General features: G+C 40.9%; 5 protein-coding genes across 6 annotated transcripts; 2 read left to right on the top strand and 3 right to left on the bottom strand.

Annotated features, from left to right (window-relative positions):
* The first annotated feature begins 352 nt into the window (after nt 1-352).
* On the top strand, nt 353-5,394 carry LOC135338441 (cytochrome P450 20A1-like). Its single transcript, XM_064534561.1, has 11 exons — nt 353-513; nt 718-785; nt 979-1,154; nt 1,266-1,420; nt 1,700-1,876; nt 2,097-2,264; nt 2,483-2,584; nt 2,829-2,911; nt 3,049-3,228; nt 4,270-4,450; nt 5,183-5,394. Exons 1-11 carry the CDS (start codon nt 418-420, stop codon nt 5,252-5,254), a joined length of 1,458 nt encoding a protein of 485 aa, XP_064390631.1. The 5' UTR covers nt 353-417; the 3' UTR covers nt 5,255-5,394.
* Nucleotides 5,395-6,329: 935 nt separating this feature from the next.
* Nucleotides 6,330-12,228, bottom strand: LOC135338529 (small ribosomal subunit protein uS19-like). Its single transcript, XM_064534703.1, has 4 exons — nt 12,092-12,228; nt 11,704-11,851; nt 7,080-7,261; nt 6,330-6,555 (listed from the first exon to the last, which is right to left on the bottom strand). The coding sequence occupies exons 1-4, from the start codon at nt 12,095-12,097 to the stop codon at nt 6,442-6,444; spliced, it is 450 nt and encodes a 149-aa protein (XP_064390773.1). The 5' UTR covers nt 12,098-12,228; the 3' UTR covers nt 6,330-6,441.
* A 1,138-nt stretch (nt 12,229-13,366) lies between these two features.
* On the bottom strand, nt 13,367-21,947 carry LOC135338465 (band 4.1-like protein 4A). The gene is made up of 17 exons (XM_064534607.1): nt 21,754-21,947; nt 21,438-21,542; nt 20,710-20,752; nt 20,325-20,403; nt 20,001-20,045; nt 19,212-19,267; nt 18,858-18,931; nt 18,320-18,366; nt 17,968-18,055; nt 17,373-17,467; nt 17,056-17,122; nt 16,801-16,955; nt 15,833-15,877; nt 15,590-15,649; nt 14,526-15,479; nt 13,797-13,893; nt 13,367-13,643 (listed from the first exon to the last, which is right to left on the bottom strand). The coding sequence occupies exons 1-17, from the start codon at nt 21,841-21,843 to the stop codon at nt 13,497-13,499; spliced, it is 2,247 nt and encodes a 748-aa protein (XP_064390677.1). The 5' UTR covers nt 21,844-21,947; the 3' UTR covers nt 13,367-13,496.
* Nucleotides 21,948-21,969: 22 nt separating this feature from the next.
* Nucleotides 21,970-24,093, top strand: LOC135338534 (probable gluconokinase). Its single transcript, XM_064534708.1, has 4 exons — nt 21,970-22,025; nt 22,077-22,107; nt 22,968-23,054; nt 23,642-24,093. The coding sequence occupies exons 1-4, from the start codon at nt 21,985-21,987 to the stop codon at nt 24,014-24,016; spliced, it is 534 nt and encodes a 177-aa protein (XP_064390778.1). The 5' UTR covers nt 21,970-21,984; the 3' UTR covers nt 24,017-24,093.
* Nucleotides 24,094-24,284: 191 nt separating this feature from the next.
* LOC135338522 (cell death-inducing p53-target protein 1 homolog) lies at nt 24,285-26,272 on the bottom strand. Of its 2 annotated transcripts, none has more exons than XM_064534695.1 (4): nt 26,113-26,272; nt 25,785-25,963; nt 25,247-25,477; nt 24,285-24,593 (listed from the first exon to the last, which is right to left on the bottom strand). In XM_064534695.1, the coding sequence occupies exons 1-4, from the start codon at nt 26,135-26,137 to the stop codon at nt 24,411-24,413; spliced, it is 618 nt and encodes a 205-aa protein (XP_064390765.1). In that variant the 5' UTR covers nt 26,138-26,272; the 3' UTR covers nt 24,285-24,410. The 2 variants fall into 2 exon arrangements, with proteins under 2 accessions (XP_064390765.1, XP_064390764.1); XM_064534694.1 differs by having other exon boundaries at nt 25,247-25,480.

Consider the following 26,272-nt stretch of genomic DNA (forward strand, 5'->3'; position numbering starts at 1 on the left):
TTCACATTATTAAGTATACATTCAGTACATAGTTGATACAATTACATTCTCCCCACATAATTATACACATTAGGCTAACTCTGCACGAGACCCAGAGATTGCTAACAACAACAAAAACATCTCATTTGCTCTATCAACGGCTGGGATTGTGTTTGGTGTTGTTGGATTTATCGTTATTGTTGGGAGCATTGTTGGCTACGTACTTCTTTAGTATTATTTATATATAAAATCCATAATGATTTCATGATGCCAGAACTTTTTATAGACAGACTTTTAGGTAGCTATGAGTGTGTGATTTATTTCAGTTTGTTTGTTTACCAATCACATTGATGATCTTGATTCTACACATCAGCGCATGCGCAATAGTCTCTCTGACCCCTGAACTTGTGTTGTTACATATCTTGCCTAGCCACCGAAATGCTCGACTTTGTGATCTTCGCCTTCACTGCAGTAGTGGGTCTTATTGTGATCCTGCTCTTTTGTTACTTCAGTGGGTCAAACAGCAAAGCAAAGGTGCAATACATAAGCATGTAATAAAGTTAATTAATTTTATATCATGTAAATTAATAGCATAACAGATAGATATCTCATACCGATTCACTTTACTATAGCTCTGATAAGAAATTGGTAATCTAGAGGTCCTTAATTTACTTGCACTGTTCCAACCCACCCACACGTACGTACACATACCCACACACCCACTCACACACTACACAGCCTGTGTTGATCAGTGCTCAGTCCACTGAGACCATACCACGATGGAACGAGCCGCCCGCTCATGAAGAGTGAGTCATGTCAAGTGTATGCACTACCCTACACTTTACTGCATGGTTTTTGTAATTATAGGCAAATGTTATGGCTCTTCCAGATTTGCACATACCATCTGAAAACGCTCTTTCGCTTTCAGATTATCAGATTGTACCATCAGAACTAAAATTAGAGAGCCAACTCTCGATTGTACACACTCTTTTCATTTAGGAAAGGAGACCTAGAGGTAATGATGACCAAGTATGGAAGTCTTCATCAATTCTTGCTTCATCTCCATGACAACGGTAGGGTCCCCGTATCGTCCTTCTGGTGGGGTAAGACTCACGTGGTCACTCTATGCAGCCCTCAAGCATTCAAAGAGAGTGTCCTCTTTGTCAACAGGCCCCGTGAGTTAATTATAATTATAATCATTCATAATACGTTATAAATTTTATTGTGTCCTTGATCTCTTCACACTTCACACATACTCCACCCACCCACACCCACCCACTTCACAGGAGAGCTGTTTTGGGGGTTTGAGCCACTCATCACAAAATACAGTATTCAGTATGCTAATGATGAAGACTGGGTTCAAAGGTCAAAGCTTCTCTTCCCCACCCTCAAGGGAGAAGACCTCAAATCTTACTTTCCCCACTTTGTCCAAATTGCTCTGGTAAGAATCGATTAGTATAATAATATAGCGGACATTTGGGCGGGAAACATACCATAATTATGTATCGTATAGCAATTCTACACAAAAATTGCTTCCACAAACATTGCTAACAGCAGACGCAACGTGCATTTGCATAATAGTTGGTCATCTATATAGCGATATTTTATTTGCTACTCACACACACACACACACACACACACCACACTAAATACACCCTCCCACACACACACACACACACACCACACTAAATACACCCTCCCACACACACACACACAACAGGAGACGGAGGTTGTTTGGGAAAACTTATCTTCTACTGAAGAAGTTCTTATACGAAAACATGCCTTCCCCATTGCCATAAAAGGAATCACTCGTAGTTGCCTTGGCGATATATTTGAGAATGATGATGAACTTCGTCGGCTCACTGATGCGTACCACATCTGCTGGAGAACAATGGAGGTGTGTGGGCGGGTGTGTGGAGCGTGTCAATATAATCATTTAGTTGCGTGGAATTAATTATTTTCCTAACGATTATACAAAAGTCGTCTTTTTGTCGAGGTTATTTGTATTCATTCGCAGCAATTCCCGAGTTCATGAGCAGTAATTTAGGCGATTAGTATTACCAATAGCAAATAAAGTTGTTTCCTAGCTATTACATTATTTTACTACCTCTGTCCAGGAGGGTGCTCCGGAGAGTGGCTCTGAACGAGAGAGGTTGTTCCTCACAGCCAGAGGTGTGATAGAGGAGATCATCCGCAAGATAGTAGCAGCTCGTAGAGAGGGCAAAGGTCACCAGGACATCCCGTTTATCGACGCCATGTTACAACACTACGACTCGGATGATAAAGTATGTAGAAGTTCTATACATGGGTGAAATCCATCAATGTTACAAAAGCTTGCGCACTTTTTCCCGAATTTTAGCTGATTTAGGTAGCTCTCAGAATTACCTTTCTAATGGTGTGCTTTTGTATGGAGAAGATGTTATTATTACTATCATGGTATAATTATGCAACAATTAAACAACATAGAGTATTACAGTGAAACTATTCCGCTCTCCCTCCTCAGATTACGGCTGACGTAATCAGTTTTCTGGTGGGAGGATTCCATACCTCGGGATACATGATTACATGGTTGCTATGGTATTTGGCAGACAACCCACAGTCACAGGTGACCAGCCCCTTAAATTATAATTAATTTTTTGTTGCAGTGTTGTAGTAAAAACGCAAGGCCTTGAATATAAATTTTTCTCCAAAATACATGTAATAATAATAGTGTAGTTTACATGACTTGTACATGTAGTTATTTCTCAAGACGCAAGTCATTTCTTGAGCCGAGTGTGTGAGGGGTGTGTGTGTGTGAGTGTGAGTGTGAGTGTGAGTGTGTGTGTGTGTGTGTGTGTGTGTGTGTACAGGATCGACTGTGTGCTGAGATTGTTCATGAGACTAGTGGGGGGAGGGGAGACGCACTCCAGCAATACGCCCTCAGGACAGACACGTAAGAGATGGGTTCATGATACAGTGCTCTCATTTTACCATAATTATGACGGTACTATTTTGTAATTACAAAATAATACTCTAATTATAGTTATTAAGTAGAGGTCAGAGTTCAGCCCACCCCCTTCCCCCTTGTAGGTACCTTCGCCAGGTTCAGGATGAGACCATTCGACTCAGTACTCTGGCTCCATGGGCTGCCCGTTACGCGGCACAGGATGTGGGTGTGGTCGGATATAAAATCCCACGTGGGACTCCGATGATCCATGCTCTGGGGGTGGGGCTAAAGAATCAGGTCGTCTGGGGAGACACTGTCGACAAGTGAGTAGGTCATTTACACTGGATTGGGTTGGGAAATAATTATTTTTTATGTTTGTACAAGATTGTGTAGATAAATTAATTTTGGTGCTCTCGCAATCTTAAATCTCGGTGCACATGCGCAAGCGAGGTATACGGTAGTGTGTTTGTGTGTAGACTGTTACAGCTGCTCAAGGATCAATGAAGTGCTGAGTTTCTATAGGCTTCTAGTAGCGTTTTCTTGGATTTGCAAAATAATGCTTGGTTCTCGAGTTGTGCCTCTAGTTTGCTTACTTGGAATGCAATTGCAGCCTTTACAGAAGAGTGCGTAGCCAAACTTGTTCACTGAGTGTTGCTACTCTACTTAGTAGTTAGCTCTGCACTAGAACGCTAGCTATCGGTAGCTGCAAGAGTGAGAAGAGAGCTGTAAGGCTCTGCTGATGCAGGCATCAATTTAGACTCGGACTTTTGGCATTGATTGTTTTTACCAACAGTCATGGTCGATCATTACCCACTCTTTGAGTTTCCCTGTTGTTCTGGATTCTGCCTGCATGCAGCAAACTTAATTAACGGGTACTAATTTTAGGGAATTTGTAATTAACGCTAATTAAGTACGCGCTGATAATAAATGATCTTTTTTCTAATGAAAATATACTTTTGAGAGTATGCTAACCTTTTTCACCTTCTAGCTATTATCCCTTTTTTTTTATCTGTATCTGACTCTGAACTTATTATTATACATGTACATCTTTTGACAAATAATTATTGTGCCAATGAATTTGCTACAAATCTGCCAAATTAATGAAAAAAACAGAGAAAAATCTTCCCGTCTATAATAGTAACAGTAAGGTAATGCAAAAAATCACCATCATTAAAAATAATTATTATGATAATTATAATGTGTGTATAAAAGCTATTAGTATAGCTTTATGTTATGTGCTTTGACACATCCCCCGCTATGCATCTGCATCTGCGATGCTATTTCGGACTTCCACTGCATTGTGTATGTCGTCTTTAGTTATTCAGCCCCTGCCCTTATAACGACTGTATTAACAATTGTTGCAGATGGGACCCTGACCGATTTGACCCCAAAGGTCGTCGTGGTAACGAGTTTTGTCCGTTTGGTGTGCACAGTAAACGCAAATGTCCTGGTTACCAGTTCTCGTACTTTGAAGTGGGTGTGATCATTTCCATCCTCCTCCAGCGATTTACAATAGTTCCCGTCCCCGGACAGGATGTCATACAGGTACATCAGAGTCTAGTATATCAGACAATAATTATTGTTCTTCTGGCACTCCATAATTACAGTGGAACCCCTCTGTAACGGACACCTTTTGGGGTACAATGTGTTGGCCCTTATAACAGAGGTGGCCTTTGTTGAGAGGATGCTTTGTACACTACTAACTGTTCATTTGGGACCTGGCCTTTCTTTAGCTGTTAAGAAGGCTCCACTATAATTATACCTGACTATACTATCAAGAGTTCATAATAAAGGAAAGTATCGAACTTCCTATAATTACGAGTACAGTTAACACTGTGTGGAAAGTAACATACATGACATACACGTGAGCTGTATGACGCTATATGACTCATTGTGACCCTACTACAGTCCTTCTGTGTTATGTTACTTACATGGTTGCGTATATAGCCTCGGGGCATTATTTGTTAAGGGGTCGTCATGATATAAATTAATGAGAATCCTCGTGTTTTATGCAATAAACAGGCACAAGGCGAACACTCGGTCTAATGCTATACCTATTTCATACCCCTAGGCTATTAATACTGAGATCTCACGTGCATGTGTTTAGCACTATAGTTCCTATAGTGCAATGTTGCTAGCTCTAGTTAGCCAATGATCTAATCATGTGGGGTTTAGGGACACTATTATAACACATCGATACCTCATGCCTGCTCATGCCCATGATCTAACCACTACATACTGACAACGTGACGTTATTGACCCCTTCTCCATGCACAGGTACACGGCCTTGTGACTGAGCCGAGGGATGATATCAGAGTGTACATTACCTCCAGGGACAGGGGAGACTAATGAGTAGCAGCTGACTCATGGACAAACTGATTTAGTTCAGAACAATTGAATTTGTGAAACCAAAGAGTATTATTGTAGAAAATTGCGATTGTATATAAGTGGCTGAAACTTATGTTTTGCATTGAATCAGTTCAAGTTAATCTTTTATGATTAGAAATCGAATGACTCTCGCAAAAATGTCACATACATTTTGTACATACTGATCTCAATAACTTTTGGCCCTTCTTTGTCATTAGTTTATAAACCCGGCCAATCACCCTCTAACCCAACCCAGCTGAACATGGCCACACTAGCTCCTCTTACATTAGTTCCAATAGCAACAGCAGTGTTTTGTACTGTCGATTTCTTCGCTCCAGTTCACAGTTTTTCTCAGTATACGGTATATATAACTAAGGCTTGATAATTATTATTCTTACCAATTATTTTGCAAATAAAATCCAGTACATGCATGTATGTATGTACAGTTGAAGGTGGCAATATAATGCCACCTGTATGATTAGCTATTATAATAGTACCATAGGTAAATCTATGCTGGTACATGTACCTATGAAAAAATGTACAAAAACCACGTAACAAGTGCAAAAATATTTTGGCCGGGTTGTGGCATTATTAATAATTTATGGTTGATATTAACATGGTTCGAGTAAGGTGCAGCACTAGCTCTTTTTCTTAATGCTGCCATTTCATAATGGAGAGTGTAGTAATACCGGAATGCATAATAATTATTAATATTATGCAATTTATATACTTTATAATTTATAGCTAAAAATCATATATATAACAGTGCAAATAAAAATCCAGTAGTACATGCAGCTATAGCTATAGCAATGCCATGCGTTATAGTTCTGTCATAATAATTTTCATCGAATTAATGATTACCATGCAGGCGTGCAATCATTTATTAATTGACAATGAATGAGCATGTGTGGTATTATTACTGACTACATGTATAACTATGAGGCCCTGATAAATTATATGCTTTTTTCATCCATTATTTTCTAAGTGTGCCTACTAAAAAATGTGACATAACAAAGTGAAGACGTAGGGCCAGACCACTCCCTTGTACGTGATCTGATAGGTAAAGCACAATATTGCAGGTTCATATCATCACATCAATAAACACTAATTGCAAAGGAGGTCAATAGTGTTATAAGCACACAATCAAGTTAGTATTCTTGAATCAGTTTCTACTTGAGAGGAATAAATCTCGAAGAGTGCGTGGCTCCGATTCCAGGGCGGCCATGTTTGACTGGTTTATAGGTGATGGCAAACTCCCCCAGATAGTGTCCCATCATCTCAGGCTGTGTGTGTGTGTGTGTGTGTGTGTGTGTGTGTGTGTATGTGTGTGTGTATGTGTGTGTGTGTGGGGGGGGGGGGGGGGGGGAGGACAGGATTCTTTGCATGAACTTTAATTGTGCACAGTGGTACTCTCCCCTAAAAATTACCACTGCGGTATATAGGGTAGGTTCCAAATGAACAGTTAGTGTACAATAAAGCAACCACTCAACAAAGGCCATCTTTGCATAAAGGCCAAAACATGTTCCCCCAAAGGCGTCTGTTATAGAGGCAGGGCTGCATCCAGGATTGTGGATCAGGGGGGGGGGGGGGGGCGAATTGGCAATTAAAAAATGTAGGAGGGGCAAAGTCATCAGAATTATAGCAGTACAAATGAATCTACCAGATCCTAGGGGGAGGCGAATTACCCCCCTCAATGCAGCCCTGAGAGGGATTCTATACTGTATACAAATAATTATATATAGGTATAATAAATTATGCACGTATATAGCTTGCACTATAATTATACATACCCATCCATTATACATACCTTAATCTCAACCTGGTTGAATGTCTTCCCATTGTGAATGCCAACCACTGACCCAATCATCTCAGGCACCACTATCATGTTTCTGAGGTGTGTCTTCACGACGGCTGGTTTCTCCATGGCAGGAGCCTCTTTCTTGGCCTTACGTAGACGCTTGATCAGAGCCAGAGGCTTGCGTTTAAGACCTGTGTGGGTGTGGAATGAGGTTACACTACTTGATGCAAAAGGTTCCAAATATCAAGTCTTACACCTCGAGTAGATAGAGTTAACTGCTGTAATAAACACATTTGCCTTAATGTGGTCATGAGTGCTGTTAAGTAAACCATGGTTGTAGCACTGCCTGTATCGGCCTAGCCTCGATCCCAGGCCGCACTTCCCACTTCACTTAGGGAAGTGGGCTGGGTATCGACTGCTTGCGCATGCGCTAATACCCCCCCCCGGTATCTGGGGGCTTTGGATAACATCGTATATGCTCAGTAAAATAATGACATCACAACGAACGGAAGTGGATTGAAGGAAGTAGATAGAAAGTTCGATTGAAGGTTTCTTGCCCATCGGATAGCATTCTCTGCTAGCTACCCTTAGCCTGTTATGTTAAGGTAAACAGTTTGCTCATGAATATTCATGATTATCTTATAATGATTTTTGTGAAACCATACATGATAAATATATTGGTGTATCATCCTGTATGACAAGTGTCAGTCTTCAAAACATTTTCCAGTGAAAGCTCTGAGCGATCATCAAGTTACTAGAAACAACACAAACTAGTAGTCATTTTAAACTTCCAAAAACACTTCTAGCTCTGTGTTCTTGCTCTTATATGATGCTTCTTACCATTCTGGAGGGCGGGTCGATTCCAGGCCAAGAAACTCTCACAAAATAATAATAATTTATGTAGACTAACTCCACTTAAAATGGCGGCCAGAGCCAAGGAAAACAGCCTTTTGTGAGCTTTCAGTAGCCTTTTTTAGAGATATCTCTTCGACCCGCCCTGCATATAGTGAAGCTACAGTAGACTGTACCTAAGCTTTATAGTAAAAATGTCTATCCGAGCCATGAAATGACTACTGCGTTTCAGCTGGACTTCCAGCTCATTCTAGCTGGGAAAGATCACTAGATCTAGCTCATGAATAATTAATGAGCAAACAGTTGACCGTAACCTTAACAAAAGACTCATAGCCTGCAACAGTGTGGATGACGATCGTCTGAATGGAGTGAGAGCTGACAAGAGCCTATATGGACAGGCCATGCCCATTTAACACTAACTTTGCGAAAGTCTACTAAACTACTGCTACTGCAGAAGAAAATAGCTGTACAACAAACCTACACAGCTCTGTCTCTAGCTAGCTAGCTATATAGCTCTGTGTATGACTTTTATGAATTCAGTATTATAGGAAATTTTACGGGAAAAAATACCCAATAATTTTGCCCTGCGCAAGCAGGCCTTCTTTTCTATGGAGGCCGGTGAAGGAGGCTAGTATCGGCCTAGCCTCGATTCCAGGCCGTGAAGAGAAATGCGGCCTGGTATACCTAAATTGTATGCGTATGCGCGTACATTACCCCCATCCATGTATTTGTGGATACTGTCAATAAAATAACTATTTTGTATTCTGAATTATTGCTGAATCAGCTAAAACGCAGCCACGCCCACGATTTTTAATATGTTTTGTGTGTAAAAATTTTGTGCAGCTATTTATCTATTTTAGTTCTAAAAACGGTGTTCTAAACCTTCCTTTTAGCTCTTAATTCTTAGTGTAGTAGGTAGTTCAAAGGCTTAAGCAGACATATCCACTGGGAGAGAGCATCATGTTCTATTTAGAGTAAGTTATTAGCCTATAAAAATAAAAATGTCACTTATTGTCAGCTGTAAGACTAAGTTTTGTGCAAAATCTCACCTTTGGCCAAAGAAGTGGCTCTCTCCCAGCGGATATGTCTGCTTAAGCGATTGAACTACCTACTACACTAAGAATTAAGAGTTAAAAGGAAGGTTTAGAACACCGTTTTTAGAACTAAAAAAGATAAGTAGCTGCACAAAATTTTTACACACAAAACATATTAAAAATCGTGGGCGTGGCTGCGTTTTAGCTGATTCAGCAATAATTGAAGGTCCCAGTCCTTAATATACCTGAGAAGGACTGGGACCTTCAATTATTGCTGAATTTGCAAATTATAAGCCCCACCCACACGTTCATTACTTCAACGTACCACTCCCTTTTCATTTTGCAGTAATTTAGCTAGTTTAGAGAAGTGACTTAGTCGGCGTTTAAAACACCCTCTAGTAAAGCTTGTGAGGCAATAGATGACTTCCATAAGCCTTCCTTAGCTGATTTATCCTAGTACTTTATTAACAAATTATTGACCGTATCCCTGGGAAGCCTACTATCCAAGATGAGGCTTCTACATCAAATAACTTTCTGTTATTTTGCCGTTGCAAAGACCAGGAGGGCTAAGCGCTAGGGTGAGTTGTTAGCTTAGATAGAACTAAGTATAATGAGCAGCAGTAATAGCTAGTAGACTTAGTGTTTAAATCGGCTTAGTGCTGATCACATGATCTCCAGCCAATCAGCTTATCTGAAAGCAGTCAGGTGACCATGGATTAAATAACTTAATCCACACTTAAGTGTGCTCTAAGTTGGTTTGTTAATGCACACTTTTTATCAAACAACCATAATACAAGCAGATTGAATCTGAATGTCATCATAATTATAATAATAATACAAGCAGATTGAATACGTACACAAGCAAAGCTGAAAAGTTGAATGTTATTGTTTCGACTTGTTTCATGTGTACCAAATTGCTGACTTGATCATAGCATCGTTTTTTCGTCTGAAGAAATAGGCTCAGCTTGCTTCGAAGATGTACATACCTGTACCTAAGCCAGATCCACATAATCGTTTCATCAAAGGTGCTTCGAATATCATAGCTTTCCAAAAGAGCAAACCAGATACTCATTGCCATATAGTTTGCGCACAAAGTTTCCCATCCAGTAAGCCAGATCAGCTGGAGGCATATCCAGTAGTATAGTGGGATCGGGACTGTTGGTCAGCAGGAGAAATAAGTCGAGAACATGCCCAGTCAGTCCAGATAGTATCTCCTTCTCCTTTGCATCAGTTACTGGATCCACAAACCTACTAAAACTTGCTATATTACGTCTAGCTAGCTAGCTAGCCACCAGCAACTGATTTAAAATGTAGCTAGATCTAGCTGCCACGAGGCTAGAGCTCACGTGACAGCACTAAATCCTTTAGAACACACCTAGCCAAGTGACGTGTTTTAATGCTGGTGCACTCGAATGGCCTCTCGGTTACGTAATGCACTCGGCTGCGCCTCGAGCACCACGTTAAACTCGAGGCCATCCTCGGCACGCAGATTAAAACACTTAATCTTGGTTAGGTGTGTTCTAAATAATACTTAAACGCCGATTTTTCAATAGAAAAGTGAAATAGTGCTTCGACAAAACGGACCACCCCCACTGATCAATTAGTGGGCGGGGCTTCATTTTAATATTTTCCTAGAAAATGGAAGCCAATGTTTCATTTCATCATAAAAGTTTTACACAGATTAATATACATAGTAAACAGCAGCAGGTTGAAGTGCCTCTTATAAATGTCTTTTTTTTTGTTGGTCCCAGTCCTTAATGCACCTGAGTTACGCCCTTTATTGTATCAAGCCAAGTCTCTACTTAACGACACCCTACACTGTAAGGCACAGATGTTATAGGAAAGGCATGATGTGTTCCTGTGGGTCCCCTAATGAGGCTGTGGTAATATGGACCAGGCAAGTCTTCTGCTACCAACTTTTGCCTTATGTTCAACAAGAAGTCATTGCTGAAGATAAAGAAGCTAATGATCACTCCTGAAAGTTTTAACTTGACACTCAGAAACCGATCACATGCTCCCATAAGTTGCATATAAAATGCATATACTGAGTTAAGACACAGTGTGCTCCCTACCCCTGGGAAAAACTTATCTTTCTTCTATGGCTGTTCTAGAAAATTCAGACCTTTCCAAGCCCTCCCCCCCCCCACAACTTCTGCTTGATGTCCCTTTATACTAGATAGCATTCAGAAAATAACAGTAGGTGGCCTTGATTAACCCCGGAGCGCAACGACGATAGTTTTCGAGGCGCTAAGTGTTTCCAATCCTTTTATCTATGGTTCAACACATGGAAATATATGAGGTCTTACTATACGTGGACACGTCTAGCTATGTACAAATTATGCCATATAATCTCCCCTCATCTGCTCCTACGATCATGTTGCTAGTCACAAAACCAAACAGATTCTAGCAGAAGGCCTAATGTTCGTACTCAAAATAGTAAGTTTTACGAAACTAGTTTTGTCGAGAGTAATCAGAGGCTAATTGCTTGAGCTGCACCGCGCCTGTCAGACCTCTTCTGGTTGATAGCCGAGTGACTTGTGAACAACATTCATTGATTGTAGCTATGTAGATAACTGTTGAAAAGTGTAAAGATGCAGTGTCTCGAAGCGCCAGAAAATAATAAAATAATTTGCTTGCTAAAATTACGCTTATGCTAACGTGGCGCTGTACAGTAGCTCTTAAGAACAGCTATGTATCACATTATTTGCTGAGATGAACGTCTCTTTTTAATTAGTTTAGTAGCTTACCTCTTGAGAACCTTCTTCGTGCTCGGGCATGAACCAATCCCATAAGTTGCTCGTATGTCATATCCAAGAGCTGGTCAAGGTCAACGCCACGAAATGTGAACTTGCGAAAAGTCCTCTTTTTCTTTAGAACAGCAGCTTGTTCTGCTGTCTGATTGTTGATGGGAGAACGGGAGAAATGATTATAATTATACTAGGGCTATTTATACAAACATACTATTACTATAGAAGTGATTTTAATGCAATGGTGCATGATGTTACAATAGAAATATTAAAAGCTACATAATAAGCACTGCTTATTTAAAATAAGGCTCTCTGCTATTGTTGTACATGTCTAAGCGATTATCAGACACTGTCTCGCTACGATTAGACCAGATATAAGAACACTCACCGACATCTTGGATCACCTCTAACACGTGGAGCATGTGGAGAGAAAAGAGAGTCTAAATAATGCACACTTATAATAAGACATCACCTATACGGGGATTCCCCCTTTCCAAAATAGGGGTGGGGCTGGTCTAGCTGGAAGAGCATGATGGTACGGTAAGCAAGCGAGTCAAATACAAAAATAGGTGAGTAGTTGTACTTAAACGTATCTCAATTGCAAGATTGGAACATTTCTGAGAAATTATGCTGATACAATTACATGTAGGTAAAAGAATAAGCTACAACATGATTCAAAAATATTTCCCCAAAAGTTGTTGTAGTGGGAAATAATAGGTGATAATAGAGGTGATCGTAAAAAAATGTACGTAACATCAACGGAACTAAAGTATTTCTGGACAAATTTTCTTATCAAAAGTTATTAAGTATTTATTCAAGCTTATACCCTGTGTAATTTTTGGACCTTAGCCGTGAGATCTTCTTCAAATCTCTCCCTAACCGAAACGGCACTAAAAACTAGCAATTTTGAGCACTGCCGAGGATGTGCAGGGTTTCATCCAGGATTTTAAGTTTGGGGGAAAGTTTGAATAGAAATCGTGCGCAGTAGTGCAAAAAATTTGAGGCCATGCCCACTTCCGGTCATCACACCCCCTATATTGCATGTTTGTTGTTGGTGCCTAGCTATTAGCGATGTACTCCTGGCAATGTGCATTGACAGGCAACTCTTATGTAACTTAATTAATTGGTATGCTGTTTTGAAATTGTGGACGGTATCTATAGAACTAGATAAAACCCTGAATGTGTATAATTATATATATTTAAGTAACATCAAACCTTTCATAAGACAGCCAAACTATCTATAGATAGGAATTAAACCGTTGGCCTTTTAATTTTCTCCCTAACCAATTACCCACTATAATTTATAACAATTGTTTACTGTTTTATTAATCACCACAAAACCGGCCACATAATTATGTTGTCATTGAAACATAATTATTTGGATATGTTGTAGCTTATTCATTCACCTATACACAATGGTATCAGCAAAATAATGATCTTAGAAATGTTCCAATCATAAGATATTTACATTTAAGTACAACTACTCACACATTATTTTGGTCTTTAGACTGCATGGATGCACTGTAGAATTATTGGGATGACATTAAATTTATGCAGCCATGCCATGCATCCTATTTATGCATATGCATGCATCCTATTTATGCATATGCACGCATCCTATTTATGCATATGCACATACATGCAGTACTAGCTTAACGTCAAGCTAGAAACACATTGGGATAATTAATACCGTTATGATTTTATAAATTAAACAGCAATGATAACAGCTAGATGTAGCCATAAAAAATTGATGATTGTAGAAAGAGTTAAAAACAGTGCCTGACTGACAGCGTCTACAGCTCAGTAGCAGTGTCTGGTTGAGAGGCTTGGAATACAAAGCTCCTCATGTGTGGGTCCACGAAGGACTCTGCTTGACTCAACTCTGCAAGACTGGCTTGTGTCTCTAGACTGGCAATACTCCCCAGCTTGTAGGAGAGACCCTAGTGTGTGTGTGTGTGTGTGTGTGTGTGTGTGTGTGTGTGTGTGTGTGTGTGTGTGTGTGTGTGTGTGTGTGTGTGTGTACGTGAACACTATACCGACATTGCTTATAGACAGCTTTCAGCACACCCTATGCCGGCTACACCGTCACTCACCCACTGGCTCCCAGTTCCCTCCATGGGCTGACTCAGACTAGCACTGGTCGTGGATGTGATGGAAGTGTTGCGAGCTCTTCGACTTGACATGCTCAATCTGGAGAGATAAAAAATATTGACAAATGTGATTGCAGTGCCTGAGCAAAGATCAGAGTACAAAGATTAGTGTATTTTTTTGTTGGGGCAACATACATGTAATAGTATGAGGCCCACTAAAAAGTTTCATCAAACAATCTTCGCTTGTTAGCAGTTTGCAGTACACATGGCAGGGTGTCATACAGGATTTTGAAGTAGAGGGGGTAAATGAGATAAGTAACTAGAAAATGTTGCTAAAAAATGGTCAACTGTTATTTCAATACCCAGTTATGGACACTCAGTCATAATTGAAAGGGGGGGGGGTTGGAGCTAGGGGGGGATATCCCCCCTTTCCCCACCCCTGTATGACACCCTGCATGGCAGATGCACACACTATTTTCGTAGCTAACTTTGAGAGGACGTAACTTAGAACATCAGACTTTTCCTGAACAAAACTGTGGACTATGTAATTAAGTGGGTGCAGGGTTTCTTTGCAATTATTAAGTGGGTGAAACACTCGCTAACCAGTACTGGAATAGAGCTAACTTGGGTCATACATGTACCTTAGCTGTACATTTCGAAAAAATCTTCACTTAAAAAGGGCAGCTAAACTGATCAAGCAGTACACACACACTTACACATACTCATACACACCTTGCTCCTCGCAGTCTCCCAGGTTGGCTGTCGTAAAACGCTCCCTCTGGTAGTGATAACCGAATCCTATTCTTTGGTTTAGCTGCCGGGTCGATCACTCTGGGTCCAACATCAGAGCCGTTCCATTCTTCATTTTCAACCACTGAATATTCGGGCACTAGGTGTCTTGTGAGGGAGCTGGCTCTCTCCGGAGTGTGCTCCATTGACGAGCGACGAACACGACCGTTCTGTGTTACAGGAGAGGACTCACGTGACTGTGGACCAAGCTCGTAGTGTTTGTAGTTGTTGCTTGACCTCCTGGACGAGCGATGAGGGCTGTCATGTGATCTATGGGGGCTGTCATGTGATCTGCGTGGACGGTCATGTGATCTGTGTGGACTGTCATGTGATCTTGGAGGACGGTTATGTGATATAGTTTGTGATTTTGTATGTGATCTTGTTGGGCTGTCATGTGATTTATAAGAGCTATCATGTGATATATGAGATGTGCTGCGGGATTTGGTTGAGCTATGACTTGAGCGTCTCTCTGATGTTCGTGCTAACCCATCAGATGATATTGCCGAGTTGTCATGTGATAATGGAGAAGGCTGTATATTTCTATGATGTGCTCTTGAAGGCGTACTACTATGTGATGTATCGCCAAAATCCTGTGATCTCCTCGATGAGTCATGTGACCTACGATGGCTGTGACTGATGGCTGCACTGACACTTTTGATTTCTGGACTTTCGTCATGTGTTATCGGCTCACGATCATGTGGCTTGGTGTGCCGATTGTCACTATATAACTCTGATATGTGATTTTCCTCTTTTGGTATGTGAATGGCGATCTCTGTATGAACAGTTGCCATGGTAGTGAGTTCATTTGATGTCATCGGTTCATCTTGTGATGCAAGCCCTGATGCTCCGTACACAACAAGACCTTTGGACTCTGACCTTTTAATGGACGGAGACGACCTGCATGGGTGGGTGGGTTAATGTGCTAGTGTTCTCCAAAGAATTTTTACCCCATGAAAATTCCCCGCTATATGGTACATGTACAAATGGAGAGGCAGGCGCCTACTCACCCAGTGATGGTGTGATGAGTGTCATTACCAAACGACGATCGTCTCTCCTCAATCACGGCACTGTGTGAGGGGGCGGGAGGGCATTATAGCTACATGCAAGATGTACTGATAAAGGAAGACAATCAATATGTAGAATCACTGAACAATTACTACGTGACTGTATGTAATGCATCGCCAGGGTTAAAAATAAATGTACAGGTATGGCCATTGAGCTAACACTGATTGTATGTCATCATAGCTCACCTCATTCTCCTGCCTGGTTCAACCACTGGTCTCCGTCGCATTGACCTGTGTGTGTGTGTGAGGGTGAGGACGGTGTGTGTGTGTGGTGTGGGCGGTGTGTGTGTGTGTGTGGAGGGTTGAATTGTAGTTATCTTGAAGTAAAACTGGTCACAACTTACACAGACTAGCTACTACATGTGATAACCCATGGTCATGACAAATTATGGCCCCTAAACAAAATAAGCTTTCATTAAGTTGGATCAATGATACTTAAGTTACCGCTGTTCAACTGCAACCCTCCTCCGTCTATTATGACTGTATTATATATATAGGGTGACCACAATAGATAATTAGTTTCAGTGTACTAAGAAAGACACATACTGACAGTCAACAGATGCCCTAGTGGAGGCACTGGTGTTCACTAATGGAGGAACTGTCACTGGAAGTGAAGCACCTGCTTCTTGGTACACACGGCATCAAAAGTATGGTATTTATTAATGCTAGCAAACAATTCTAATTGAAAGATGTAACTTCTTGAGGAACCATGCAGGCAGGGGAACTGCACATTGTTTGCATTTTGAAATGTACCATTAAATAAACTCCTTCGTTACATTATTAAATTATGTGATGTCGGCTGATTAAGTTGTTGATGACCGCAAATGATGGCATTTGAAACATGCCAGCCATGTTGTCACAGCTACAAGCCACCGAGCACACAAAATGTGGCAGGAATGCATACATAATATAACAATATTCATAGTCCTTCGTCAACCACCATCATGCTTGCAGCCTTGAGTACATATACTAACTAAAGCAGAATTAACGTGCAGTTGCCAAAATGAATAGCAAAACAATTGCCAGATATGAACATTATTATTAACTGATGTCTGGCAATTGCAATCTACGTTATGACTGCTTAAATTATTGCAAATAGTGAAATCCATTCAATTCTCACATTAAAAAATTTTATTGACGGATATTTATCTTACCTTCTTGAGCTGAAGAATCGCCTCAATCGCGAGCGTGTGGGTGGAGGGTTGTCGTGGCAATAGTATTCTCGTAGAAAAGAGACCCAGTATGACAGATTAGCGGCCAGTCCGATAGAGGGGCATGTGAAGAGAGTGGGCCCGTGTGGAGGGGGCGTCTGTGTGTGTGTGTGTGTGAGTGTGTGTGTGTGTGTGCTCTGCCCAACGGTAACTACTATACAGTACATGTACACAGAGAAATCCAGAACAACCTCTCACCTTTGAATTAGAGACCAGGTCGAGGAACAGCTGTTTTCCCTTGTGACTAACTCTCTCTATGACCTCCCTACAACGAACAAAAGATGTGACACTCAATGACAATTATAAATATTGGTACATGTGCATGTACATGGACGTCTAAACTTCAATGGCGCCAAGTTATGGCTAGAGCTCGAAACACTCAGTGACACTACTGATCAACTGACAACTTTCCAGTCCATTTGTTCCCAATAATCACATATTTTAAAAATAAGTAGTCAATTAAATAGCATAACAAAATAGCAATTGTTATCGGAGTGTTATAAAATTCAGCTTACCATTCGTAAGTGATGACGTTATTGACTGACTCAGCCACTCTGACACCCACTACACAAATAGAGAGCTGCAGTGTGGAGCGCTTGATGAGTGAGTCCTGTGTGTGTGTGTGTGTGTGTGTGTGTGTGTGTGTGTGTGTGTGTGTGTGGTAATGTTTCGATTCCCACAAGTTAGTAGATATCTAGTAACACTGATACACACACTGTAACAGTTAAAGTTACAATATCAACTTTCAATAGCTCTCGACGTAACATTAGACGTCCGTCACTAATTATAAGAATGAGCTCACAATAATATAGTGCCCGTTGCCATAGAGACACGTCATGTACCAGCACGTACACACACAGGACAATCACTGCTCTGTACACGTGTATTCTAACTCTTTGCGACTATGCGAAATTTACACACACCACATGCATAATTAAGTGGCATAATTAAGTGACTTAATTATATATACTACACATAACTATAATTATATGTACATAATTATACGTATTGATCAATGAAGACCGGGCTACATTGAATGGACAATTTTGTTCTGTTGTGAGAGCACAGTATGAGTGGGTGTGAGTGTGAGTGTGTGTATGTGTGCCTCACCTGTACAGTGTATGAGTGGGTGGCGTAACTAAATTCTCCCTGAGCCAGAATCAGTGCTCTGTCCTCACACTCACGACCAGTCAAACCCCTACACCAGTGTGTGTGTGTGTGTGTGTGTGGGTGTGTGTGTGGGTGTGTGTGTGTGTGTGTGGGTACATTATACACGTAGCCTTGTGGAAAGGTGTATACAGTAACATATTATTATGCAGTAAAACAATGTAGTTCCTATTTTGAATCTTGCTACATGTAGCTTAAAGGTACATGTATCTATAATTATACAGATTACAATGAACCAAAGAATGACTCCAACTGCATGGACAACTACAAACATTGCTTAGTGTACGTATCTAACCTGTTAGTGCGATGGTTTCTACTGATAGTTTCCTCCAGTGAGCCTCCCTATGATGTACACAAGGTATTAGGTAACACACTCTCCCACACACAATGACATGTGTTGACACAACGCACCTCATAACACCAGATATCAGTTACAGTTCACACCAGCCAACCCTCCCACACACACACATGCACACATGCACACATAATACACACACACACACACATACATGTACTCCCTTGCTAGGACTACACACAGTTCAGAAGCTTATCTATAATGTTTGAAACATACCTATTAATATGTGTTAATGTGACTTTATTATCATTTATGCATTATTAGTAAGTGCTACTCGAAGAGTTGCCAGCAAAACGAATGGTTATGCAGATACGGAATACACCAATTATTGTTATGTAGCCTTCGGTCATTTGAGACTAAATTCTCCAGTAAGCAATTTTAGGAGGCCGAAAGAGCTACAGAATGCAGAAACTTAGTTCGTCCAAACTCCACAAGGTTAGTTATATTAATATCTAGTGCATTAGTCACCACTACTCACAATAGTTGGTAGAATAGCCAGCTCCTGTATGTAGCCCTCCCCACACATCTGCTGCTCAAAGTCCCCAACCTCTCCTGCACACACGGAGGGATAGAGGTGATTATGATCATAATTATTATTATCATCAGCTTTGTTATACAGAAAGAGAGACTCAGATAGTAATTTGTATTTATACATACATGTACAAAATTAATGATACAAATAATAATAATTATAGAAGTAAATTATTTGGTACCCACATTCCGTCACTGAATGTATAATGAAAATAAACGATTATATTTACTGTCAGTACGAAAGCCAATAATATTGGATATTACAAGGAACTGAACAGATGTGTGCGTGTGTGTGTCTCACGTTGCACAATGAGTCCAGTCAGTGTAGCACATGTTGTCTCATTGCCAGCCCTCAATCTGCACAGCACACACAACACAGGGGGTGGGTGTAATAGACTGAAGCCATGGGAACACACCGTCATGTTTGAACACATTCACTGTTTCTGGGCATTTCTGATGTGTTATCAATAAACTGCTTTGTGTCTACAGACAGCCAATAATCAACATGCCCGGATCTATCTATAGTCATTACATTATAAGCCACTGCTAAAGTATGTGACCAGTAACCACAATCTTACATCATACGCATAATAGGACTATACACACACAGAGAGATGAGCTATAAACAACCTATTAGCACATTTAATCATCTGTTTGTTTTACATTAACGGGAAGATTGGTGTAATTGAAACCAATCAAGAGAATTTAGATGGCCTCTGTTAATACAAGCAGTGGATAGATCACTCACAATATTGGACACTTCCTAGTGCCCGCAAGTTAACAATGCACAGTCAAGTATGTCACACATGAGCAAGTAAGGTACTTATTAATCGAAAGCACACACACCATGTACAGTGGAGCCCCTCTTACACAGCCCTCTTACAGTGGAGCCCCACTTAATGGCCACACCTAAAGAAAGGCCAACTGTGAGATACTGTATTAAAGGCCAGGTCCCAAATGAACAGTTTGTGTACAAAACAACCACTCAACAAAGGCCACCTCTGTATATATAAGGGCCAGAAGATGTTCCCCAAGGGTGATTATTATAAAGGGCATGACTCCTGCAAGCCCTCCCCTCCTCAGAACATACCGTCCATGTAGCAGATCCTGCTTCACTTGCAAGTACAACTGGTGTCTGGGAGAGACAAGAACATATTTCAGTCAACACTATAGTATGTGTACAGTTGTGTATACATTATAGATACTGCATGGTGTATATTACATGTATAATAGTGCACACACTGGGCCTGTAACTTAAGGTATTTTATTACTTAGACATTAAGTTGTTATTCCTACAAATGAGACGACTAGACATTGCACAAGTTTACACAGCTAACATATTTGATACACAACTAACAAACTGACTACACACCACACCCACACACTAGGGTCTCTCCTACAAGCCTTCTCTCACCTTGTGAGGCTCTGCAGGAGGGAGTGGTGGTCTCGTGGGTACGCCCACACACACAGCTGGACAGTGTACGGGGAGTGGCCTTTAAGGGGGCAAAGGTCAATAATTATACACCAGCAGCATCACAATAAAACGGTATCTCTAGAAACATGATAATTATGGTGTTGAATTCAAGACATGTATAAGGAGATTCTGCTCTTAAAAATGAGGCCAACAATGCGATGTTTGTTGATGGCTACACCTAGTAACAGCAAGTCATGCAATTGATAGCAAACATACAGCGAGTAACACCGATAATCTTATATGGTTTAGCACACATTCACACACACACACACACTCACACTTACACACACACGCACACACTCACACTCACACGCACTCAGTTTACCTGATATCTGCTTCTTGACAGACTTGGTCAGATTCAACCAACGCTATGAGGGGAGGAGAGGAGACAATGAATAGTTGACATTATCACACTGTTAACGATAATTATAGCAATATAATACTGAAATACGACAATCCTTATATTACACTGTACTATAAGTGGTGTGTGGGGTGGTGTTGACATGCATGCATGCCTCAGTAGACACAAAGTAGCGAGCGAAACAAGAAAATAATGTTGTATGACTGAATATCAACAGCTTTGGTAATTGATCACCAAGCTGTTATTATAGAAATCCCAGTGGGACATGTACATCAGTGGGCCTTGCAATAGCAGAGACTGCATGTGGCTAGCACAAACAACTGGTGCAGCCGGCATCCTCCATACCATAAAGAGTAGACTCTCTATAGCCCCTCCCTCCATTACCATGCACACTCACTCATCAGAGGAGGTACGACACGAGTACCTCCATTAGGCTTGGTCATGTGCAAAATTCAACGTTAAAGTCATTGTTGCACGTGACTAATTAACTACATTTCAGCCTAATCGAGGTACTCGTGTCGGACCTCCTCTGCTCGCTCATGCAGTCTTCAATATGCAGCACAATTCAGCACACTCTCTTAACAATGCTACGTAGCTACCTGAGAATGTGACAATGGATATGCCATTGTTGTTGAAATCATACAAGCTCAATTCTTAGTGCATTTCTTTAATACTAGATCGCGATAACTTACCCTGCAATTATCAGAGGCTGCTGTGAGCCCAAATATCTCCTGATTGGAGAGGATTCTCTGAGTTTCCAAGGCTCTACGCACAAGGTCCCCACCAGAACACCGACTCTGCCAGAGGGAAGTAGACGTGTGTTGAAGGTATGAGGTTGTGGTAGTAATTAATTGCACACACACGCCAGCTATTAATTTATTAGACTGTCTGCACTTTGCAAACTTCACTGCAGAATATACATCTAGACCAATGTTTGTTAGCTTTATACTGGCAAACACATCATTTTAGCTAGCTAAAAAAATAGCTAGGCTACATAAATACCAGTACCTCAAGTTGTAGAGTCACAGTTGTACCATCTAGCAGAACAACGTTGAATGTTTTTGTAGTTGATCTTCGTTTTCTCCAATAGCTAAGCATCTTAATCTTGTAGGTAGACTCACTGCATAGCTAGCTAGCTATGCCAAACAATCCAATCTGACAATAATTTTCACTGAAAACTTGCCAATTTCGTTGAACACGCCTATTATCAGTATTATGTTGTAGGTGGGCGTGGTCGCAATGGTTGTGCTGGTGGTTATGGGAGTGTGTGGCTGTGGAAAGTAAGTCAATGAATTACATGATTATACATGATTAATTATTTCTCTACACAGGTCGACTATTGGCAAGGCTTTGGCTATTGAGGTACATACATAATTAGTTGAAAATGTTATGTTGTCAGGTCAATATGCACTCCATTCACTTCCACTTTGCACCTATCAATGCAATGTACGTGTCACCCCACTACCCCAGCCCCCCAGGAGGGATCGGCCTAACATATGAGGGATCTGACTATACCCCAGATCAATTTCCCCATAATTTATGGTGGAGAGAATTATGTCTTCAAATCCAATAGTTGATAAATATTCCGTAGGACCCAAGAAATCTTTGATTTCAGTTCCCATTTCACCGTCAATAGGTTTTTGAGCCTCAAGCAGTTACACACATCAAACAGGTTATAAAATTAACCACGCAAGGCTAAGGTCAAATCCCCCAGTCAGTGTGGGACCCAAATGTCAAGTCAAATTAGAATCAAATTCCCCCGTCCGTCTCAGGGTAGTTGGGCAGCTAGCACATTGATATATACCATACTTTTTCGATTCAAGGCGACACTTTTAAATAATTACAAAGCCAGATTATGAAGCCAGAGGTCGTTTCTTTTAAAATTACATTGAAGTCCTGGTGTCGCATATTTAGAGGGTTGCATCTAATTGGAGGTTACTCTACTATCCTTGATTATAGGCCCCTTAAATTACATTGTTTCTTGCAGCCTGGAATCGAGACTGTGGTTTGACCTCTATTTAGGACGCGACATAAAAAAAGTTGTCAACACAGCAGTTGCTACTTTTAGAGATCAGAAAATTGCCTAAGATCGAGGGTGTCGCATATTTGGAGGGTCGCCTTAAATCGAATAAGTACGGTATGTAGGTGCATTACAATCTTCATCCCCTTACCTCCAGTGGCCAAACCACATGATTCTAACAAATACACATCCCACTCTACAGTATGGAGTTGAGTTTTGTGATGCTGATGACGTCCATCCTGCCAGTAATGTGGAGAAGATGAGACGAGGGGAATCTTTAACTGATCTGGTACGTATGATATGAGCTGGCCAGATTTGTTTTAAGATGTGTGAGCCAGCATCATTAAGTTTGAAGGTTAATTTATTAATTATTTCTACTAATTATAGGAGTGGATTAATGGCTCAGACGAAATTTTGGATTTAAACGCATCTGGATTTTTTGTTTCAAACTATCACATTTTCTAGATTCTAGACATTTTCTCCTGAAAAATCACATTTTAATTGTCATTAATTTTTCAGGGAGGGGGAAATCCCAGACCTCCTCCCTATGTATGCATGAAACCCTGATTGGTCGTGTAAATTACAACTCCCTCCCCCTTTGTTTAATCAATGGTTCGGGGACTCGTTTAGCTGCCATAACTTGACTTCCGTGGATCCAATATCAACGATTTACCCAAATCTTATACCTTTCAATTAGTGTCATCAAAGTTCATATTATTATTATCAACTGGCCATATACAATTATAATGGTTCAAGTATGGTGTCGTAGAAATTATGAATTATATAGACATATTGGATCAACGTAATTTACAAATTAATTTTAGTGACTTGCTAAGTACAATATTAATTCTCTTCCTGCATGTAACCTCTATACAGGATCGCCTACCCTGGTTGCAGCTACTGCACACTCGACTAGCCTCGTGGGAGAGTGGGCGTTGTGACAGTGTGAGGGGTGTGAGTGGTGTGATGGCGTGCTCTGCTCTCAAGCAACAATACAGAGATATTCTATCCGGACATAAACAATCTGACACAAACCAGACTATCTTTGTTTACCTCCGAGGTACTCGTGAAGTTATACTGGAGCGGTTGTCGACAAGGAGAGGCCATTTCATGCCATTGTCACTACTGGACTCTCAGTTGAGTGATTTAGAGGAGCCGTGGCATTCATGCGTGACAGTGGACATTACAGGAGACATTGATAGTGTAGTAGCTAGAGTCAAGGAACAAGTGGACTTGCATGTGCTACACTAGTTAGTGCATGCGTGTTATTTCTGCTTAATTTTAATTTTTCAATTGTGATTAAATGATTGAAGTGATTTTACCCAAAAGCATGTACCCTCATGCATCCAAGGAGACAATCGATAATACCACTATAGAGATCACGTGAGGAGAATGCTCTTTCATTATAGGGTGCATGACTGTACATGTCATACAGGGGGGAGAGCTAGGGGTACCCCCTGCCTAAAATTAATCGGTTTTTGTATGACGAGAATGCAAAGATAACTCCAACACTCACTCATGACGAATTATATAATAATAATAAGCAATCAAATGGTAGTATAATTATAAGCATATAAGGTATAGGCAAAAAAGTAATAGTAAAGTTAATATCACAATAGTTCACAGTTCACTGTTCCCTTGCTCCTTAGTAGCAGTAGTAGTAGTTATAATAGCAGGTGTTTCGATTTGTTGTTAGCCCAAACACGAGCCCCACAATAGCCCCCACACCCACGACAGCTCCAACAATAGCTCCAATAGTGCACCCGTAGGAGAGGTGGTTGTTTGAACGGACACCCTCAAGGTTGCCATGGATACCAGCACTCGTAGCCTGCCGGTAAGAAGATAGACATCCGTACTGTACTTAGCCTCGAATCCAGGCCGATTAAAATATGGCCTGGTATCTATTGCATGTGTAATTAATCATAGGCGTGGTCCATACGCGCCTATACGTACTATCTACTATGCTTTATAGCCTAGCTAGCTAGCTGTGGCACTCTATGGTGTTGTCGAGAAGGCTTGCACACTAGTCTGAAACCAGAAGAGGCTCTCATCTACCTCTATGATGGTTGGATGGTCGTGGTGTTTTGAACTTGGTTTCTGTTGCAAATGAGAGCTTCTTCTGGCTTCAGACTAGTGTGCAAGCCTTCTCGACAACACCTAGAGGGCCACAGCTAGTCAGCAAGTCTTCTCGACAACGCAATAGAGAGCATAAGCCACAGCTTTACAGGAGACAAGTATTTGTTAAAATTAATACGGAAAGAAACTAGTAAACAAACTAGTTTACGGTATAATTTTACAAAGGTATACGAGTCACCCAGAATAGAGACCAGGCCGTATTGTAATCGGCCTGGTCTCGAGGCTATACTATAGTGGACTAAACTATTAAAAATAGCGTGATGTATAATTATAGTGATGTATATAGTGACATTGGTATGAAGAAAGCTCAAATTCGTGATCCTTATCTTAGACAAAGTAACTCACAGAATTTGCAAACACAATCCCTGGTATGCTGCACACAACGCTCCACCAACAACCAAAGATGAGAGAAAAGATAGTGATGATCATAGCAAAGACAAGAGCAGCTTGTCCAGCCTCTGGTTGATAGCCATCTGGTCGTACTACCACTGGAAATGCAGCAGCTGACTGTTGGACGACCACCACGTTGTTACTACTCTGTTGTTGAACATAGCCTGCTTGGGGATACTGGGCACACTGCTGTGTTTGGGAAGAGTGTTATGGCAGTTTAGGGAAGGATTTTATAAGATCTATAATATATAAAGCATTTCGATGTAAGTGTACAATGTATATTGAATGCTTATAGTTGGTCGGGTTGCAAGCTTATCTTGGATTTGTTCTGCCGCCACTGTATAGGGAACCCTATCAGATTGCAGAATTGTTCACCTGGTTGGTTTAATACACTTACACAGAACAAATCTCCTAACCCTAACCCGATCTCCTGCGCCATGCATGCCCAACTACTTGTAACAGTATACATAATTTATATATAGCAGTCATTAACTTGTTGTGGAGGCCCTCTGGGTGCTTGTGGATAGTAGTAGGGAGGCAATTGGTTGCCAGGATATTGAGGAGCTGGCTGACCATTGGGAGGGGGTGCACTGGGGTTAGAAGCATACGCAGGAGGAGAGTCAAAGCCTACTGGTTGGTAGCCAGGAGTCACTGCATAGCCACCACCAGTGGCTGTGTGTTGTGTGTGTGTGTGTGTACGTGTACATATGGAGAGGGGGGTGGGGTGGGGGGGGGGGGGGGGAGTGGAATTGTAAAGCTTTAATAGTGCGAAAAATGTTTGTATAATCTGGTGTGTTATATTGACTAGATAATTATCTTGCCTGTGAAGAATCCTCCAGAAGACATCTTTGCATTTATTCGGCTTTGTTCCTTTTTGCTAAGCTGTTTGTGACCTCACCAAGTAAACAAACAACTTAGCGCATGCGTGCATGCATGACCGTGATGACGTCAACAAATCTTACACTGTGATTTAATCATAGA

Source organism: Halichondria panicea, chromosome 7, assembly GCF_963675165.1.
Source record: "Halichondria panicea chromosome 7, odHalPani1.1, whole genome shotgun sequence".
In the NCBI taxonomy this organism is placed as follows: Eukaryota; Metazoa; Porifera; class Demospongiae; order Suberitida; family Halichondriidae; genus Halichondria; species Halichondria panicea.

Excerpts from the sequence above, each read along its gene's own strand:
- LOC135338534 (XM_064534708.1), top strand. The coding sequence starts at position 21,985 with ATGGTTGTGCTGGTGGTTATGGGAGTGTGTGGCTGTGGAAA. Across the intron at positions 22,108-22,967 it reads GCAAGGCTTTGGCTATTGAG|TATGGAGTTGAGTTTTGTGA; the intron begins GTACATACATAA and ends CCCACTCTACAG. Across the intron at positions 23,055-23,641 it reads GGGAATCTTTAACTGATCTG|GATCGCCTACCCTGGTTGCA; the intron begins GTACGTATGATA and ends ACCTCTATACAG.
- LOC135338441 (XM_064534561.1), top strand. The coding sequence starts at position 418 with ATGCTCGACTTTGTGATCTTCGCCTTCACTGCAGTAGTGGGTCTTATT. Across the intron at positions 2,912-3,048 it reads TACGCCCTCAGGACAGACAC|GTACCTTCGCCAGGTTCAGG; the intron begins GTAAGAGATGGG and ends TCCCCCTTGTAG. Across the intron at positions 3,229-4,269 it reads TGGGGAGACACTGTCGACAA|ATGGGACCCTGACCGATTTG; the intron begins GTGAGTAGGTCA and ends CAATTGTTGCAG.
- LOC135338465 (XM_064534607.1), bottom strand. The coding sequence starts at position 21,843 with ATGCTTAGCTATTGGAGAAAACGAAGATCAACTACAAAAACATTCAAC. Across the intron at positions 20,046-20,324 it reads CTCCTGCAGAGCCTCACAAG|ACACCAGTTGTACTTGCAAG; the intron begins GTGAGAGAAGGC and ends TGTCTCTCCCAG. Across the intron at positions 15,878-16,800 it reads CGATTCTTCAGCTCAAGAAG|GTCAATGCGACGGAGACCAG; the intron begins GTAAGATAAATA and ends ACACACACACAG.
- LOC135338529 (XM_064534703.1), bottom strand. Across the intron at positions 7,262-11,703 it reads ACGAAGAAGGTTCTCAAGAG|GTCTTAAACGCAAGCCTCTG; the intron begins GTAAGCTACTAA and ends ACACCCACACAG. Across the intron at positions 6,556-7,079 it reads TCAACCAGGTTGAGATTAAG|CCTGAGATGATGGGACACTA; the intron begins GTATGTATAATG and ends ACACACACACAG.
- LOC135338522 (XM_064534694.1), bottom strand. The coding sequence starts at position 26,137 with ATGTCTTCTGGAGGATTCTTCACAG. Across the intron at positions 25,481-25,784 it reads CCAGAGGGCCTCCACAACAA|CAGTGTGCCCAGTATCCCCA; the intron begins GTTAATGACTGC and ends TCCCAAACACAG. Across the intron at positions 24,594-25,246 it reads GGATTGTGTTTGCAAATTCT|GCTACGAGTGCTGGTATCCA; the intron begins GTGAGTTACTTT and ends TCTTACCGGCAG.